The 20,237-nt window shown below is 47.0% G+C and overlaps 1 protein-coding gene across 3 annotated transcripts in view; it reads left to right on the top strand.

The window, feature by feature from the left end:
* The window catches only part of Plg (plasminogen), a 41,343-nt gene that overhangs the window by 19,795 nt on the left and 1,311 nt on the right, over window positions 1-20,237 (top strand). The window contains exons 10-18 of one of the 3 annotated variants that reach the window (XM_059272402.1): window positions 1,333-1,533; window positions 3,438-3,619; window positions 4,676-4,824; window positions 5,890-5,987; window positions 8,916-8,920; window positions 10,241-10,352; window positions 11,788-11,865; window positions 12,306-12,446; window positions 14,924-15,030. In XM_059272402.1, coding sequence (XP_059128385.1) covers window positions 1,333-1,533; window positions 3,438-3,619; window positions 4,676-4,824; window positions 5,890-5,987; window positions 8,916-8,920; window positions 10,241-10,352; window positions 11,788-11,865; window positions 12,306-12,446; window positions 14,924-15,030 — 1,073 coding nt within the window. Of the gene's footprint in view, window positions 1-1,332; window positions 1,534-3,437; window positions 3,620-4,675; window positions 4,825-5,889; window positions 5,988-8,915; window positions 8,921-10,234; window positions 10,353-11,787; window positions 11,866-12,305; window positions 12,447-14,923; window positions 15,031-20,237 lie in introns of all 3 variants that reach the window. The other 2 variants (XM_059272404.1, XM_059272403.1) reach the window with 2 other exon arrangements.

Raw genomic sequence — 20,237 nt, 5'->3', positions numbered from 1 at the left:
ATTTTATCTTACTGGTGTGAAACTTTTGCCCACACTCGTGTTGGTGTGACTTACTCACCTTCTGACTGGAATGCTTGCACTCATATTGGTTGTGTGTGGTTGGCTTTAAGTCCATCGTTAAGGTAGTTGTTCTGTCCATTTCATTTCCACCATCCGTCTTTTTTCTTTTTTGTGTCACACTTTAGTTCACCTGTCTTAGCTGTCTCACCTGCTGATCAAGCCATTAAAGGAATTCACCACCTCCGATGCAGTGGACTTTGCTCTTGAATTTCTATTTTGTTACTAGTTTTAGAAGCTTCTACCTCTGCTGAAGTTCTCCTTTTTATCCACACATATTTGTAGATGAATTTCTAAACAGTCTTATTGAATAGAAAACACTGAGCCAAATACAGGGGTGCAAGCCGTAGAGATCAGAGCAATAGCCACCAACCAATCTTAGCTCACCACCTCACCATCGCTTCCCAAGAGAGCCTCTTCCTGTCTAACCTGTGCCTTTATTGCCTTCCTGTTCTGCCTTCTCATTGGCTCTTAACACAGCCACCTCACTTCCTCACCACTGCCTGTCTATACAGACCTCCAGGTCTCTATGGTTGGTACTGGGATTAAAGGCGTGTGTCACCACGCTTGGCTGTGTCCTTGAACACAGAGACTGCCTGCCATGTGATCAGATTAAGGGCATGTGCTACCACCACCTGACTTCTGTTTATGGCTATGACCTCTGATCTCCAGACAAACTTTATTAGCACACAAATAAAACATCACATTTCAGCACAAATAAAATATCACCACACATATTGGTCATCTTCACCAGAAAAATCCATTAACAACTAACTAAGACTATTTCACAATCCCCATCTGACTGTGTCTGACTGTGGTCATCTTTGAGAAGCAACAGCTTTTTATGTGGCCTTGATGCAGGGCCACCTTCCACCCCAACTCCAGAAGCTCCAGGCTTTAGTGTGCTATGAGCAAAGAGAGGATCTAGGGAAGTATGCAAGCACTTCAGGTCTGTCCTTCACCCGGTCCCACCTGCTGCCCTCATCATGGAGCATCCTGTCTGTCCTCTTGTTCTCATGAACACCTGGCAGTAATTCATAAAAATAACTTGTACACAATGACATTTCCAGTTAACAGTACTCTGACCTCTTCTGTTCCTCTTCCAAGGGTTTTGTTTTGTTCTTATGATATGTTCTACAACACTATAAATCTTGTGTGTGTGAGTGCATTGTGTGTGCATGAGTGTCCTTGATGTTTCTCTACCTGTTAATATGGAAAAGCAGCAGTGGGAATTCCCACAGTGCCTTACTGCGTGTGTCATAAATCAGTGCCCAGGTCTGTCTGCTCCACATCTTATTTGGCTCCATTTCTTCTGCTTCTACCAGAGCAAACTCCTGTGGTCCAGGAATGCTACCAAGGCAACGGGCAGAGCTACCGGGGTACCTCGTCCACCACCATCACAGGGAAAAAGTGCCAGTCCTGGGCATCTATGACCCCGCACCGGCATCAGAAGACCCCAGAGAATTTCCCAAATGCGTATGTCTTTGATTTGAACCATGAAAGGACCAATAGCTGACTTAGGTTTCCCTTAAGTGACCCATGCTCTAAGCTAACTCCTTGGGACCAAACTTCTATGAGACCGGCACATGGGGCAGACAACATCAGGAACTTGGCTTTCACAAAAAGAGCCTGAGAGAAGAGAAGCCATTGACTGGCTCCCTTTCTTGAGAAATTTTGTGGAAGCAAGGAGTAGTAAGGTTCCATTGGTGGAAACCTTGTGAGAACAAGTCACCATAAAGCTTAGAAACAGTACCATCACCCAACCTGTGCTAAAGATCATGCTGTCGTCTCTCAGCACGGGGGTATGTCACTCTAACTGGAGTGGAGTTGGAGTTTGCCTTTGTGCTTGGCTTCCAGGCCAACCTTTCTAGCTGCATCTGCATCTCTATGTCTTTTAGTCCCCTCACCAGGCCCAGAGCACAGTGCTCTGAAGGGGGATGCGTTGCCAGAGAGTACCAATGTTGGTAGCGAAGGCAGTAAGACAATGGAAGAAGCAAGGGAGTTAGGAAGGGAGGAGGAGAGGGAGGGAGACAGGAAGGAAGGGAGAGAGGGACAGAGAAGGGAGGGAGGGACGAAGGGAGGGAGAGAGGGAGAAAGGAATGGAGAGAGTGAAGAAGGGAGAAAAAGAAGGAACGAAGGAAGTGGGGACAGAGGGAATGAAGGAAAAAAGCAAGTTAGGAAGGAAAGAAGAAAGGGAGGGAAGAATGGAGGAAGAAAGGAAATAAAGAATGGAGGAGAAAGGAAGGGACAGGATGTGAGAGAAGAGGAAAGAAAGAAGGAAGGGTGTGACAGGAGGAGAAAGGGACAGAGGGGAGGGAGGAGGAGAGCAAAGGACAGAAGAAAAGGAAGGACCTCGGGGTTTGAAATGAAGCACAGCCATCTTTATGCACAGGGCGCATGACTAATGAACGCAGACAGTCCTAATGACTGAGGGATTTGCATGTTCAAAGAGCAGCAGGTCTATATAAGAAAACCACAAAATACTTAGCGAAATTTTTAATATAGCATACCTAAGAACTGCGTACTGAATAGCTTAAACATTGTTAAGGAGAAATTAAAAGCTCAATAGAGAGAGAGATCCTGTTTATCGATCAAAAGATTAAATAGATTATCAGTCCCTTACCAAGTCAGGATTTGGAGTCAGCCCACAAATCCTAGCAGTCTGTTTTTGGAGAAAGTGGCAACATTTACAGGCCAACATTTCAGCATCATCAAGATAATGTTTAAATGAACAGCTCTGGAGGGTTGACACTCAAGTCCACAGAAGCGTAGTGATCAAGACACGGTAGTGTCATGGTGTTGGCAGGAAGGGACACAGGCCAAGGAAATGGGGACAGTCCAGAAACAAACTCTGGCTCATAGGGGCAAATGATTCTCCAGGGCAGGCAGCAAAGCAGCTTAGTGCATAAAGGGCATCTTTTTCCAGAATGGTCCGGGAGTAACAAATGCTGTGTAGAAAAACAATGTCCCCAACTCAAACCCCAAACAAAGCAAGATATCGATATATTTGTGTTTTTTTTTTAATCTAAAATTACATTTCTAGATCTACATTGGGGAAAAGTATTTAGCAGAGTGTCAAAGGAGATTATTATGATGCCTGTTTTTCCATTGATACAATGTAAATATATTATATTGTACATTATTATATATTTTACATTGATATAATTGCATCAATGTAAATATATTATAAATGTATACAATATAAATACATTATATTTACTTCATCTCAGTTTTGGTTAAGAGGACCATTTGTGATTATGCATGTTAGTATCTTCAATGGGATGTTTCAAAGGTACCTTGCTAACACTGTTGTTGTAACGTAATTGAGAAGGACCTAGATTCTTCCACCACTGCTGACCACACTGTCTTGGGATTTGCAGCGGCTTAGAAATGAACTACTGCAGGAACCCAGATGCCGACAAGGGCCCTTGGTGCTACACCACTGACCCGAGAGTCAGGTGGGAATACTGCAACCTGAGGAGATGCTCTGAGACCGGAGGGGGCGCTGCAGAATCACCCGTGGTTCCCCAAATTCCAGACATGCAGGCCACCCCTGAGCCAGGTAAGGAGCCAGTGGCCAGACGTCTGTGGACGACACAGAGGAGGAAGTGTTACTGATGTGGATGCTCCCACATTGTGTGGGACACCAGTATGGGCTGAGGGTCCGCTGTGTGGAATGAGCCTCAGTTCCATTGTAGGGCAGGTGGGGAGGCAATCTTTGGTATAAGGTGGGCGGACAGTTTCCTAAGGCACTCTGTGAGCCCTCCAGGTGTTCTAACTATTCATACTGTTGTAAAGTTGGGCTTTCCTATGTTCTTCTAAAACATCCTACCAATGTTGAGATGGTTTCCAAGCCTGTGCCTACAAACATTTCTGACAACTCCCCCCCCATCCCACCCCCCCGCCCCAGACAGGGCTTCTCTGTGTAGTTTTGGTGCTTGTCCTGGATCTTGAACTCACAGAGATGCGCCTGGCTCTGCCTCCCAAGTGCTGGGAATAAAGGCGTGTGCCACCGCCGCCGGCAATTTCTTTCTTCCTTTCTTTTTTTTTTTTTAAAGATTTATTTATTTATTCTGTATACAGCATGTATGACTGCAGGCCAGAAGAGGGCGCCAGATCTCATTACAGATGGTTGTGAGCCACCATGTGGTTGCTGGGAATTGAACTCAGGACCTCTGGAAGAGCAGTCAGTGCTCTTAACCCCTGAGCCATCTCTCCAGCCCCTTAAACTAAGTAGCAAGTCTTGTTCATTGCCAGCATGTCAGTGTTTGCCGAGACACTGGGTTTGCCACTGGAGAGCAATCTAACATATTAGAGCAGCGGTTCTCAAACCTGTGGGTCCAGACCCCTTTGAAGATCTAATGACCCTTTCACAGGGGTCACCTGAGATCATCAGAAAACAGATATTTACATTATGATTCATAACTGTAGTAAAATGAGTTATGAAGAAGCAATGAAAATAATTTTATGGTGGGGCTCACCATAACATGAGGAATTGGATTAAAGTCTTAGGAAGGTTGAACACCACTGTATTAGAGCAAGCCAGCACTAACACACTCATGCTGTGTCACGCTTGGACTACCCAGGGGTACATAATCTCCCTCTTCCCTTCCTACAGACTGCATGAACGGGAATGGTAAAGACTATCGGGGCAAAACGGCCGTGACTGCCGCTGGCATTCCCTGCCAGGAATGGGCTGCCCAGGAGCCCCACAGGCACAGCATCTTCACCCCACAGACAAACCCACGGGCAGGTCTCGAAAAGAATGTAAGCAAGCCACCCTGGTTCGAGTTCTGTCTGCATTTTCCTGACCAACCTTTGAACAGATTGAGTTTGGGGTTACACCAAATTGGAGTAGGTCGGGGGTCGGGGGGTCGGGAGGACAAAGCCGAGGCCACATCTGGGCATCCTACAGTTTGACTCCGTTCTGATACTGTCTGGGAACAGCCAGATCACATGGCTCCTGGGAAACTGCTGTGAAGAGGTGTGGTAGACACTGCATGGGGAGGGGTGTGGAGAGAGGAAGAGTCTTGACCTCACTGGGCACATCATTCTCCAGAACCCCACAACTCCTGGGAATCTCTTTGAATATGTGCCTTTTTTTTTTTTTAAATGGACGCTTTGTTATGTTGACATGGTTGTTCACAGTACTGACCTTTGGTGATCAAAGCAACCATCAGGCCCTTTCCCCCTGTCAGGGGTCAGAGTGTATGGCTAGAAGTCCCAATGCTTAGCTTACAGTTGGTTCTGTAGAATCCCCTCCACCCCCACATCCCGAGCACCTCTAGAGGCTTTTTTGGTTACTTCATTAGAACAAAAGATGCTCTTGTCAATCAAGGAAGTCACAAAAGCTTTAGGAGCTGTGTCTGATGCCCCTCTGGATATAGCATAGGTCATAGGAGTCAGAAACCATGGAGCAGAGACCACATTGTATTTATTGTTTCACACTATCAGAGAAAGCATTGCCCTTCTGTCTTGACCCATGAAGGGTACAGACATTTTTAATCAACAACAAGGCTTCATGAGGCACAGGATTATTGGAGCTAACCAATGACAAGACAGCCAGTAATGCCCCACTGTCCCTGATGGCTGGCTCTCTCACATCTGGCTCAGGGAGTAGCTTCCTAGCTGGACCTTGGTTTGAGCAGAGACATGATCAGTGACAGTCTGAGACTGGGCCTTTATAAACACCCTAAACCAACTTTATCCAAAAGAAAGAAGGGAAGAAAGCAGAGGGACACTCCCTTCCATCCTGTAAGAAGGTTTAGGTCTCTGCATCTGGATCCCCTTCACCCTAGGAGAGACTCCCCTCAAATGCCTGTCTCTTTTCAGTACTGCCGAAACCCAGATGGCGATGTCAATGGTCCTTGGTGCTATACAACGAACCCCAGAAAACTTTACGATTACTGTGACGTCCCATTGTGTGGTAAGTTTCTCCGCCTCCCCTTCCTTTCCCTTCCTTTCCCTTCCTCTCTCCTCTCTCCCCTCTTCTCTTCTTTCCTTTTTCTGTAAGGAAACTACTTTCCAACACACTGAATAGCCATCTTCTTCATGAGGTCCTACACCACAAAACCACCACCCACTCTGGACAGGCTCTGAGCCAGGTGTCCCTGAGGAAGAAAAAGCCGCCTCTTACCCTGAGCCCTCTTTCATACGAGCATCTCAAACCTGGCCTATTATTGTCCTGGCCCCATATCAACTAGACTTAATGCTAAATCCTCCAAGTGTAGAAGGGAACGAACTAATGGGCTCCAGGAGGCTTCCCGTGAACTCTTCCACCTCTGACTTGAGATGCACACAGAACAAGTTCAGAGGTGCTGTGGGCTAGGACGTGCATTAGCGATTTTGCTGCTGCTATGATAAAATACCATGTCGCAAAGCAACTTAAGGACGCACTCAGGGCTTACTGTTCCAAGGAACTAGACATTCACAACGGCAGAGACTGCATTATGACGGCAGGAGTGTGGCTTAGGGACCACATCAACTGCACCCAAGGAAGCAGAGTGAACTGGAGGTTGGATGAGGTAACAAACTCTCAAGGCCCGCCCCTAGTGATGTACTTACTTCTCCAAGACTCCGCATCTCAAAAGTTCCTTGACCTATCCAAACAAGTCCATCACCTGGGGACCAAGTATTCACATTCATGAGCCCTTGAGGGACGTTTCTCATCCAAAGCACCACAGATATTTTCCTCTTCAGCATCAGAGATGGGAGAACACACACACATATGTATATTGAAAGCCCACAAGACATCTTCCTACAATTTCATGGAAAAGGATGCAGATCTTTCTGTTAACCCCACTCCTCCTCCCTGCGTCCCGATTTTCGAGTCACTAACCACCAACTTAGAGATGGCACGTTGGGTCCCATCCTTGGGGATTTGAGACTCCTTTGGGGAGGAAGAGGCTGGGACCTGGGAAAGGGGCGTTGACCTAAGTTCTTGAGATTGGGATGTGTCTGCAGGCGAAGCTGCTTCGCTCTGTGCGTACCAACTCTGCAGTCAGCACCTGTCACTGTGGACTCCTCTTTCACCCAGTGTGCTAGCCTGGGGGAGGGGGTGGCTGGGACTGGAAGGAGGGACTTAGCTTGCAAAGCTCTCCCGGGGTGTGTCCCCGGTATTTGGGGGCAGTAGTTAGGAGCATGTAGGTGGCTTTTGGGTGGAACAGGGAGTGGAAGGAGAGGGGAAGGTGATGGTCAGGGCTTGCTTGTCAGTGTTACTGTAAGATAACGCTGAGGCCTCCAGAGTTAGAGGGAAGTGGATGGCGACCTTTTTCTCTAGTGGGGGCTTGTGTTTATTCTGAAGAAACTGTCTTGGTGGCCTCTTTACCTGGAAGTTCCTGGGGTCTCGGTGTCTCTCAGTCTTTGCTCTCAGTTTCTATCCCTTGACCTCCCTCCTCCACTGTTTTTTCCTTCCCTGCACAGGCTGCCTCTAAGTGGTACCTGGCATGGCATTCCAACCCCGGACTCTGTGTCCTGGCTTCACAGATCCTCTCACCTCTGATCCCCTCTGGAATAGCCTTCGGTACCAGAGGATCTTCCTCAGTATGAGTCAAGAGACAGGCCTTGGTACCCAAAGCCACATCCCACGATGCCAAGCCTCAGCTGCTCTCTGTAACTCCTCCATGCCTCCAAAACCAGTACCACATGGGAGATACTTAGACACGATTTGCCAAGTTCCGCTGCCAGCCTGATGTGCAGCTCCACCCCACCCCCACCCCCACCAGACTCCTGTTATCTCCTGTGTGCTAACCTGAGGGGAGAGTCTCCAGGAGATTCCAGCTCCGTGATGCTGGTCTGTTGTTAACCACAGCTGGTTGTTTGGCCCCAGCTGACTGGCATCAATTATACTAGCAAAGCAAAGGTTTCACTTCACAGATTCCTAATTCTTAATACCACATAAATAGGGACAGTAATGTTTTTGAGGGACTCTCAAACTCCCGTCTGAAATGTCACAAGCCAGGCCGTCATTTTTCTCAACATTCTTGTCTTCTAAGCTCTCACAGAATAGCTCCTTAAGCGCCAGCACAAATCTCCAAAATCCTCCCACAATCCTCTCCAAAATCCTCCCACAATCCTCCCCAAAATGACAAAATGAGGTCTGTCACAGTGATAGCCTACTCACTGGTACCAATGTCCGTTCTAGTTAGTTTCTCTGTTGCTGTGATAAAACACTATGACCCAAAGCAACTCGAAGAAAAGGGATGCTTTTGGCTTACCCTTTCACATCACAGTCCATCTCTGAGGGAAGCCAGGCAGGAGCTCAAGGCAGGAATCTGAAGATGGGGACTGAAGCAGAGACCGAGGGAGAACACTGTTTACCAGCTTGCTCCTGATAATTGGATCATCCTACTTGTACCTGCCCAGAGGATGGCACCACCCACAGTGGGCCGAGCCCTATCACATCAATCGTTAATCAAGGAAATGCCCCACCCCACCCCCCAGACTTGTCCAAAGGCTTCTCCGATGGAGGCAATCCCTCAGCTGAGATTCCCTCTCCCCAGGTGACTGTAGTTTGGGTCAAGCTGACAAACACTAACCAGCGTGTGCACGTGTGTAAAGTGCAAGACACAGTGGTTGTCACTGAGCTTCAGAGAGGGCGCTCGCATCACAGCACTGCTATTTTTGAAAAGCCTTCTCCACATAGATTCTCAGAACAGGCCATGGCAAAGAGAAAGTGGAAAATTCAGGTTCCAGCTACCCGAGAGTGTGGACTAAGACAGAGAAATTTCTTCTGGGGAATGCTATGAACAATGCTTACAGTTACCTTTCTGAAGACTCTGGGGCTGCAGGCCACCAAGAAGTGTTTTTGAATATCCCCTATATCCCTGTTAGCGGGAGTTACTGAAGGTGGGATGCAGACCCTGTTCTCTAGTTAACTGGCAGTCTGGGTGATGAGAGCGGGCACATACAGGAGGTTAACAGAGGAAAAGCAGATGGGGGCATGAGGGTTGATTGTTAGTGGTTGGTTATCTATGCTGTTTGGGGCAATGTGCAGGGTGGGGTAGAGTGGGGTGGGAGAGGGAGGATTGGGTCTGTGCTTAAACCAGCAGAAATAAGTTTGTTGGTTGTTTTTGCTCTTTTGGGGAGCCCACCACCCAGCTTCCAATAAATCACACAGAGGCTTATTCTTAATTATAAATTCCTGGCCTTAGCTTGGCTTATTTCTTGCCACCTTTTCTTAACTTAAATGAGCCCGTCTACCTTTTTCCTCTGAACTTTTTCCTTTTCTTACTTCTGTAAATCTTACTTTCACTCTTATTCTGTAGCTGGCTCTGTGGCTGGGTCGCTGGACCCTTCTTTTCTCGCTCCTTGATCTTGCTCTTTCTTCTTCTCCCAGTTTTTTCCTTCTATTTATTCTCTCTGCCTACCAGCCCCATCTATCCTTTCTCCTGCCTCACTATTGGCCATTCAGCACTCTATTAGACCATCAGGTGTTTTAGACAAGCACAGTAACACAGCTTCACAGAGTTAAACAAATGCAACATAAAAGCATGCAACACATCTTTACATCATTAAAACAAATGTTCTACAGCATAAACAAATGTAACACATCTTAAAATATTCTAGAACAGTGGAGGTAAAATTGAACTGAGGATAGTGTACTTGCTGTCTACACATACAGACACAGATATACACAGACATATAACTCACACAGATTCACAAGGAAAAAATACCATCCTGTCTTTCAATGGGGATAAGAGCTATGACCTTCAGGAAATCTTCCATGGTTCAGGAATTTTGACATTGCAACAGGATGCTGTCATCTACAGATGTGTTGGGTCACATTTGGAGATGTCCTGAGATTCTTGTGGGCTGCAGGTAGCAGGCTGGGCATGCCACATAGATGGTGTTGACAAGCAAAGCTTGGTGTTCCAAATATAATATATCAGGTATATTACAGATAACTATGTTGGTCTAGCAAAGTCCACCAAGAAAAGCTCTTATTTTAATTCTATGCTACACCAATTTAATGAAATAGAGTTTATAGCTCCTTCAGAGGATAGGGTTCTGTGCTGTCTGCCACCACTTTTCAGGGGAACTGTTCCAAAGGTTGCTTATGACTCTGGGAATGTCACAGACTTGGCACCCGGCCACAGGGCATGAATTTATTAGGACTGTTTGATAGAACTAATACATTTGCCTCACTGTGATCTTCTTCTCCCACATCCTTTCACAGCATCAGCATTTGAGTGTGGGAAGCCTCAGGTGGAGCCGAAGAAATGCTCTGGGAGGGTGGTGGGTGGCTGTGTGGCCCATCCGCACTCCTGGCCCTGGCAAATCAGTCTTAGAACAAGGTAAGAATTTGCAGAACTTTTCCCCACCTGCTTATGTGAGCCTCACAAAGCTGCCACGCCAAACCAACACTGCTGAGCTTTCCCACCTTGCTCTACATCCTCCTAAGGAGTAAACACAGCCACAGAAAGTTTAAAAAGCTGTCTTCTTAGGTTCCCTGCTTTGAAAATGACAAAAAAAAGGGTATTTAAGGAAAAAAAAAAACAACTCTGGGCTGCTGTCATTAAGTTCTGTAAATACAATAAACGATGTGGAATGATGACATTCCCAGAGAACATGAAAGCTGTTTTAGGGGTTCATATGCTCACTGGCTGCTGTAAAAAAAAAAGGAATATCTTCACAAAAGTGGCACTGTACAGGTGGAGGCGCACGAAGGAGCTTGCCTCTCAGAGATGCTGGCATTTGACAAGACTCTGTGCCTTTTTGTGACGCCCTTGAATTTAACATAGAGGCTGCTTATGCATTCACAAATGTATGAGCAAGCCAGCTTGTGAATGCCCTGGTTTAAGGGTGATACCTCTGAGCCCATGGGAGCAGGGCTGTCCGTGGCAGAAAACATCTGTAATCCTTCATTCACTTTTCCTGGGCGTGGCGTCTAAAGTATACATGTGTATCAGGCTCATCACAGGCTTGCTGGCTTGCCTGGACCACTTCCATACCTGTGTGCACGCTCAACTGTTGTCCACAGTCCCCTCTGTGAACTTGCAGAATGCCACTGACAGATGTGGGCATGGTTGGCTGCACTCTGTCTGTTACTGACATTTTTTTTTTAAGATTTTTTAAAAATTTTATTTATATGAGTGTTCACCTGCTTGTAAGAATGTAAACCATGTGTGTGCCTGGTTCCCTTGGAGACCAGAAGAGGGCAGCAGATCTCTTGGAACTGGAACTACAGAGGGCTGTGAGTGCTGGGAGCCAAACTCGGCTCTTCTGGAAGAACAGCCAATATTCTTAACCTCTGAGCCGTCTCTCCAGCCACAGACTTTGTTTGTTTGTTTTTTGTTGACCTGAGCCTACATACCAAGCTATTTGCATTCTAGCCGTTACGCCCTGGTTGGGAGTTAGGGATCTCGTTATCCTGAATCATTGCTCTTGGGGTCCTCGAAGGATGAGTCATGAAGACTTTTGTAAAACTCTAGCTAATAAGAAATAAAGTTTTGACTGGTGGTTTACGTTGGGGTCGAGGGCTAATAGGTCAAAGCGCAGGCCCAGGACTTCACAATGGAGCCCCTGCCTCTGCTCCATGGGGAGAGGTGGCACCCAATACTTTCCCAGGTATCTTAAGAGTGGGGTAGATAGATGGTGCACTTTCCCACCATTCTGTGCATGGGCTGGCAGCCCTTTCTTCTGGGAATGAACTTGTCTTTCTGATCTTCTGTGCCATTGAATGAAACAAAACATTTGGCCTAAATGGAAGCTCTTGCTTTCCCCCCCTAGACTCACTGGACAGCACTTCTGCGGAGGAACTTTAATCTCCCCGGAGTGGGTGTTGACCGCTGCACACTGCTTGGAGAAGTACGTTCCATGGGTAGCTGGCATGAGGTCTCCTCCTAAAGACTGAGTCCCCCCTTCCCTCCTTCCCTCCTTTCTTCCCACCCTGCCTTCCTGCCTTCCATGGTAGTATATAAAGGGACCCAGGAGTGTGTATGTGCAGAAGTCCACAGCAGTCACCACAACAACCCGGCAAGTGGGAAATAGTTCTAAAGAAATCTGCAAAGGACCCAGAGCAGAGCCTGGGCCTGGAGAAACAGATCTGCTCAGTGGCAGGCACTGGTCCTGCCAAGGTCAAGAACATCACAGGTTCAAACAAACCTGGGACCCTGTTTCTTGCCAACCAGGAGTCACAGGTTCTGGTGGCTGTATGTGTTGGGAGGCCTTGCGAAGTGTGTGGCACAGGAAGGCACCAGGGAAGGGTGTGGACTATGTTCTGTTTCTGATGTCACCGTCTTTTCTAGATCTTCAAGACCGTCATTCTACAAGGTTGTCCTGGGTGCACATGAAGAAGACATTCGTGGGTCAGATGTTCAGCAAATACAAGTAAACAAACTGTTCTTGGAACCCAACCGAGCTGACATGGCCCTGCTGAAGCTAACCAGGTTAGCTTCCCTGGGGTTTGCACCCAAGCTGAGTGAAGGCAGGGGTTCATGCTGGGTTTTATGAGCCACAACCATGTACGGGGTTAGAGAAGTGCTGTCTAGGATGTAAAAAGCATGGGGTTTAGGACAAACAGGGGTAAACTTAATCAGAAAACAAGGATCCAGCCTAACTCTGCACACCTACAGGTCCATTCTTGAAAGGGGAATTGGGACTCGGTTTCCCCACGTGAAGAAAGAGTTAAAATGCAAAGTGTCCTATCACCTAGGCGTCTCCCTCACCTAATGCTCACCAGCTAATACGCATTCACCATCAGTTACCCTAGGCTGACAAAGGTCCTCTTGACATAATGTGCTGAGAGAATCAAATGAGATTATGTATCTTAAAGCACTTTATAAAAAACTATAATCACATGCCTGGCATGGTGTCGCACACCTTTGATCCCAGCACTTGGGAGGCTGAGGCAGGTGGATCTCTATGGGTTTGAGGCCAACCTGGTCTCCAGAGTGAGTTCCAGGACAGCCAGGGCTATGAAAAGAGACCTTATCCCAATAAACCAGAAACCAAAGCCAAAACAACAACAAAATAAAACCCCACAAATGTTGTGGGTCTGGAGAGATGGCTCAACACTTAAGAGGGCTTGCTGCCTTTTCAGAGGCCTAGAGGTTGGTTCCCAGCATCAAGTAGATCGCAACCACCCAAAACTTCACCCTCTTCTGAATCTAAGCACCTGAGTCGAACACCCTCTTCTGGTCTCAGCTTGCATCCCATGCACGCACGCGCGCGCACGCGCACGCACACACACACACACACACACACACACACACACACATTCAAACAAACAGGCCCACATAGGAAAGAGCAGAATGGAACAAGACACAATTCACAAACACAAGTTCTACCACTGTTCTTTCCTTTGGCCCTATTTCTCCTACTGAAATGTGTCTTTTTTTTTTTAAAAAGCCTGACACTGGGTGATCAGGCTTGTGCCATAGAGTTAGGAATGTTTGGAAACAGGTCCCCGTGGACACAGCTCACAAACCGCTATTTTGAGAAGTACTCAATTGGGACAGGCAGCAGGCATGCGGAGCACATTAGCTGTGCCCGATGGGTTCCAGATGACAGGGAGATGATTCTGGAAAAGACAGAGGCTGGTCCAGCCAGTGCAAGCTCCTGAGGGAGGTCTGGTCTCAAACACAGGGCAACGTTTCTGGGCTGTAAACTGAGAGGTGATGTCTTGGGGCATTTTGATGCGCGAGAAGGAAAGAAGGGGCATGACTCTATAAAGCAGCTCATCTCCCTCACGTGCCCCAGAACCTTCCATTGCACCCCACCAAATGAGCAAACACATGACCTGTCCTGTCCTGGTGGCCCTCTCAGATATTCAGGGCCATTCGATGGCTTGACAAGTAATTCAACAAATGGGAGGATCCTGTTCTCTGACAGCCCGAGGCATGTTTGGGTTTTACTGTGTTCTCACCACACCTCACAGCCTGAGGGCCTAAGGTCTTTGGTGTCCTGTAAAGGAGCCTGTGACTGACATCCCTTAGAGAGGTTGAGTCTGTTTTGATCATTCTGGGGGCCGGGAAAAGCTGGAGACAAGGTGGATTCTCTATGAAAACAGCATTTCTCATTCCCAGTCATTTTTCCTCTTGAACTCACTAAGCTCTGAAGAAACCAAAGTTAGAACGCTTGTGGATCCATGGAACTCTATGCAGGTGCAGGTTCCTTGAAAACAGAGCCATTTTGCTTCCTTTCTCGCTTGCTGTGTACCATTTGCCTGGATTCCTACAACCATTTTAATCATTTTTAACTGAGGAGGAGAGGGAGCAACTTGTTCTGGCCAAATACCTCTCGGTGTTAGTGTAGCTGGGTGGCATCTAGATGGGCCATCCACAGGATGGCACCATCTAAAATTGTAAGTCATGAAACATAGGACAGGGCTGACCAGTCGGCAAAGTGCTGGCCACACAAGCATGGGGCCCACACTCAAATCTCCGGCATCGTGTCAAAAGCTTGGCATGAAGGTGTGCACCTGTCAACCCAGCACTGGGGAGGCAGAGGCAGGAGGATGGATCCCTAGAGCTCACTGCAGCCATTCCCACTAGCTCAGTGACCATCAGGTTCAGTGGAAGACCCTGTCTCAAAAAAACGAGATGATGAGCAGTTGAGGAAGACTCCCAACATCAACCTCTGGCCTCTATCTGCAAATGCACAAGTGTGTGTCTGGTACCTGCGTGGACACATGTGCATAAACATAGATACTCTCCCACAACTGATCATTTAGCTCAGAATACACTGTAGGGCAGTGTGAGAATGAAGGATTTTCTATTGTTCTGCGTCGATGAAGTAAAGACATATCAGCTCAGAGAATGTGGGGACATTGAGTCAGGTGACACTAGGCTGTGGGTGATCTGCAAGTGAAGGGTGGAGGCCTCCAGCAGAGCAGTTGATGGAACATTCGGTGCTTACCTTTCAGTCCCGCCATCATCACCGATAAAGTCATTCCAGCTTGTCTGCCATCTGCAAATTATGTGGTTGCTGACCGGACACTTTGCTACATCACTGGCTGGGGAGAAACTCAAGGTAAGATAAACTGGCTTTGACCTACAGACTGTATGACAAAGGGAACAATTTGGAGCGAGTTGTACCAAGTCCTGCATGGGAATGTGTGTGGTCCAGTCCCCTTCTGGATTTGTCTGGGCACTTGCTACATCTCCATAATCAGTCACCAAGATGTGAGGAGGAGAAGGACTGCCCCTCAGACCTTTAACCTACAGCTGCAATACAAATGTCCCTTCCTGGGGAGAGAGGGCTTTGGCACAATCAGCCAATTAGCCTGCACTTTTCATGTGGCTTTACTATTTTGAGTTCTCAAATATGTTGTAACACAATAACAACAAAAATTGTAGCTAAACTAGTTGTCTCCCCAAATACTCACATACTTATTTGTGTGAGAGGTAGTTGGGGTGGGGACAGCCTGGCATTTTGGGGAGAAGAGAAAGGCCCTAGATGTCTAGATACAGCTGATGGGGTCAGAGCTGGAAAGCAACCTCCATGCAGGCTCGGCTATCAGAATCTGTACTTCCTTGGGGGACTCCTCCTTCTCTCTTTACATATGCCTAATGATAACTAGATACAGCAAGCTGCCTCAACTGTGGGAACAGTAAGAACACCTTACAAACAGGGTCTCCCTCTCAGGAGTATTGAGGAGTGTGCTGGCTCTGTCCTCTGGAGAAGTCTTTCTTTCAAAGAAAGATTTTGTGGCTTGAAAACAAACATGCACACAAGCAGAACTACTAGTCTAGATCATTCCAAACTTGACTTCCCCTATTTCACTGATTTCCAGTCTCCCATACCACACTTCTGATTCTGCAGCGCTGAGGTCGAGGAAGGGGAGTCTGGGTAACTGATGTGCCTCCCAGGGAAGCGCTAGGTTGCTCTTAGTGTCTTGCAATGTTCAGAGACAAGTGGTCACACAGCAGGGACACAGGCCTGTTCCTGGCTGCAGAGACCTGGAGAGGAGCCCAGGTTCCCTATCACAGTTGCGGATAATCAGGGACATCCCACTCACGGTCTCCTAGGCTGAGAACATGCTGGAGGACTGTGGTGGGGGAACCAGTGAGGAAGTGAGTAAAGTGTCACTCGTGTTCCGTGTGTCATAGATGCCACTCTTGAAGATGGAGCACAGTTGTATCCAATGCGACTCTTCTCCACAAGGTGACAGAAAATCCAACTTAAATTGAATTAGGCAAACTGAAGGAAATTCCTAGTGATCTAGAAAGTTGGTTGACTCTTGTGATGGACCAGGCCTCAGACTCTGGCCACACGGGAATGCCTTCCTTGTTGAGTTATTGTGACTCTGTCACTGGGAATAAAGGATGCCACTTTTCTCAGTGGCAACAATAGCCTGCCTAGCTTGAAAAGTTCAGACTCCAGTCATGAGCCACTTCTGAACCAGTTATGCCTGCCTGGCTCAGATCTATGCTACATGGTCTGCTCTAGAGCTGGGAGTAAGGCCCACTCATGCCCAGAAGGAAGAAAGAGTAGGTCCCTCCACAGGCCCATGGAAGGGTAAGGGAGGGGTAGCGCAGTGATCAAAAGGAAGGAATGTTTCTTTTGGTTTATGGTTTCAGTGTGGTCTGTTTCGGCATGGCGACAGGAAAGTATCTTGGTTAGAGATGGACCCAAACTCCCAAGTATCTGGTAGTAAGTTCTAGCTCAGTGTCCCTGTGACACTGGGAAGTTAGCTAACTTCTGTAAGCATCCGTGTCCCCATGTGTACTACTTTATAAGGTCATTGTGGTTACTAATATTATGGTATAATTAATACACCATCATCACTATCATCATCACCACTAGTACCATAATCTCCATTGTCATCGTTACCATCACTGTCATCAGTATCTTTGGCTCAGCATCGTTATCACCTTCATCACCATCACTATTACCACCGCCATAGCTATCGTCAACATCCCCACCTCCACGTCAGTATCACCGTTACAATTACTACTGTCACCATCATCGGCAACATTTCTACTTCACCGTCACCATCATCACTGTCTCCACCCTCACCACAAATCATCACCATAACAACACCACCATCAACATTCCCACTTCATCATCAGTATCCTCATTACTATCAACACTACTCCTTCACCATCCGGGTCTCCGTCACGTCACCAACATCATTGACATCCCCGCCATCACAATCATCTCTATCACCGTCAACATGTCCACCTCACCATCAGTACCACCATCACAGTCATCCTTGTCACCATTATCACCTCCACCATCACTATTATCATCATCACATCCCCAGAGCGTTGAACTCAGCCGCGCCTGATTCCCCAAGCCCATTCACTTTTCTTCCTACCCCACCGCAGATTTCTGACACCATCCCGTACTAAGCTCTCCATCATTTCTGGTCCTATAACACATCTACTGAGAAAATGATTCTTAGGAGAGTAACCGGACTGAGATGAGTCACGTGACTCCAGCTCGCTCACCAATTTCTCTCCATATCAATAATGACATCAAGTCAATCAGTGTTCTTAGTTTCTCAGATCGGAATTCTCCCTCTCTTCACTTCGTGTCCTGGACTTGATCAGGTTTTTATATTTCAATGCTGACTTGGTGTTGAGGCTGAGGACTCATCCAGGTTGGCCCCTCTGATGTCCTTCCGATTTTCAGAGGTCCTGCTACTGCTAGACTTAGCCTAGTGGTCTCTCCCAACAGAGCTTCTGCCCTAGGCCACTTACAAGATGCCTTCTTGACGTTGGCCACCTGATGGCAGCATATCTTCACGGACCACATAAACTTCCTGTCACCCGGCGGTGGATTTCTCAGGGTTCAAAAAGTGAACAAGAGTAGTGACTCCTCAACAGATTCACATTCAGCCAGGTATTATGAGAGAGGTACTGCCTCCATTCCTGCACTTAGTTCAAGCAGTGTCCCATCTGGTCCCATGCCCTTAAGTCTCTTCTAGCTCCTTCAATCATCAGACAGATTACACATTTTCTGAACGCAAGACAAGTCTAGTCACAGTGTCTGGGGAAGGGACTGTCCATTATTTCTCGGCTGCTCCATGCTAGCAAAACAAAGGTATGCTACAAAACTCTTGCAAACTGGAAAGCTGGGTCCTGGGCAGAATCGCTGAGAAGTCCTGGCTGGGTGGGTCCATCCGGACAGCAGCACTTCTGGTGGATCTGCAAGGGTTCAGTTTCAGTCTGGCACACAAAAGCAGCAGCTTTCATACAAAGAAGAAATACAACTCATAAAACAAGTAAGGGAACGAACTCCTCCTCCCCTTAATTACCAAAGAAATAGAAATTAGAGAATGAACAGAACGATTTATGACCTACCACATTAGCTCACTTTTTAAAAGTTACAGTATTTTAATAATAGTGCAATGTGGACACTCATAAGGTTGTTAAGGGCTGATGTTTTTTAGTGGGTTTTTTTTAACTGTCATAGCAGTCTAGAAAATAATCTGACCATAAATATGTGTATATCACATCTGAGGACTGAGATATGAAAATATGATGGAGTGATAATAAACTGTAGGGATAGAGATGTAGAGCCTTTGTGAGCAGGAGGAGGCAAAGAACCCAGTAAAGAAGTACGTGGGCACTGACCTCATAGCCCAAGTTCCAGGTAAACACTACGACCACATTAAGCCCCATTTCCCTCACTGCATATCAAGAATCATAGAAGTACCCGCTTCCTGGAACTAGAGCAAGAATTAAATGAAATTATACTATACCACCAGCTTGTTCCTAGAACAGTTCATTCTTAGTAAAAGATAGTTATTTTTTATGGTTTGGGAAGGCCATAAACATATGCTACATAAAGTGGACTGTTTGAAATGCCCGTAGTTCATCCATGATGTTGTGCAACCATCGTCGTGTTTCCAGAACATTTCCCTCATGGCAAGAGGAAACCCGTGGTCATTAGGCAGCTACTCTCCATTAAGCCATTAGAGAGATGGTGGCCTCGTTAAAATGGCCTGGGGCTGGGGAAACGGCTCAGTCGGTCAGTGTTTGCCATGCAGGCATGAAGACCTGGTTTGGATCCCAGAACCATGAATACAGACCTGGTGGTTTGTATTTGTAATACCAGTTCTAGGGAGGTTGAAACATGTGGATTCCTAGACTCACTAGCCATCCAGAATAGCCCACTGAGCAATTTCCAGGCCAGTGAGAGACTCTGTCTCAAAAATAATGTAAGGTAGCTAACATCCAAAGGAATGACACCAGAGATTGACCTCTGGCCTACACACCACACATACACACACACACACACACACACACACACACACACACACACACACCCATGCATGCACACGCACACACACATACCACGTGTACACACACACATCCTCCCACACATCTCCCCCCACTACACATGCACATACACACACATACACACACCACATGTGTACACACATACATCCTCTCACACTTCCCCCACACCACACACACACACACACACACACACACCACGTGTACACACACACACCCTCCCACACATCTCCCCCACACTACACATGCACATACACACACCCACACCCATGCATGCACACACACACCACATGTGTACACACACACATCCTCCCACACATCCCCCACACACTACACATGCACACACACACATCCCCCCACACCACACATGCACACACATACACATCCCCCCACACCATACACACACACACACACACATCACACATGTACACACACACATCCCTCACACCACACATGCACACACATACACATCCCCCCACGCCACACACATATCCCCCCACACCACACACACACACACACACACACACACAAATTCCTATGGCGCTGAAGAGATAACTCAATTGGTAAAGTGCTTACCTGGCAAGGGGCTTGCCCAGTTGGAAAACAGGATTATCTATGAAAACATGGAGAAGTCTCAGTATGTCCATCTGGAAAACAGGATTATCTATGAAAACATGGAGAAGTCTCAGTATGTCCATCTGGAAAACAGGATTATCTATGAAAACATGGAGAAGTCTCAGTATGTCCATCTGGAAAACAGGATTATCTATGAAAACATGGAGAAGTCTCAGTATGTCCATCTGGAAAACAGGATTATCTATGAGAACATGGAGAAGTCTCAGTATGTCCATCTGGAAAACAGGATTATCTATGAGAACATGGAGAAGTCTCAGTATGTCCATCTGGAAAACAGGATCATCTATGAGAACATGGAGAAGTCTCAGTATGTCCATCTGGAAAACAGGATTATCTATGAGAACATGGAGAAGT

Source organism: Peromyscus eremicus, chromosome 8b (genome assembly GCF_949786415.1).
Source record: "Peromyscus eremicus chromosome 8b, PerEre_H2_v1, whole genome shotgun sequence".
NCBI classification, from domain to species: Eukaryota; Metazoa; Chordata; class Mammalia; order Rodentia; family Cricetidae; genus Peromyscus; species Peromyscus eremicus.
This window is presented reverse-complemented; position numbering and strand designations above follow the sequence as displayed.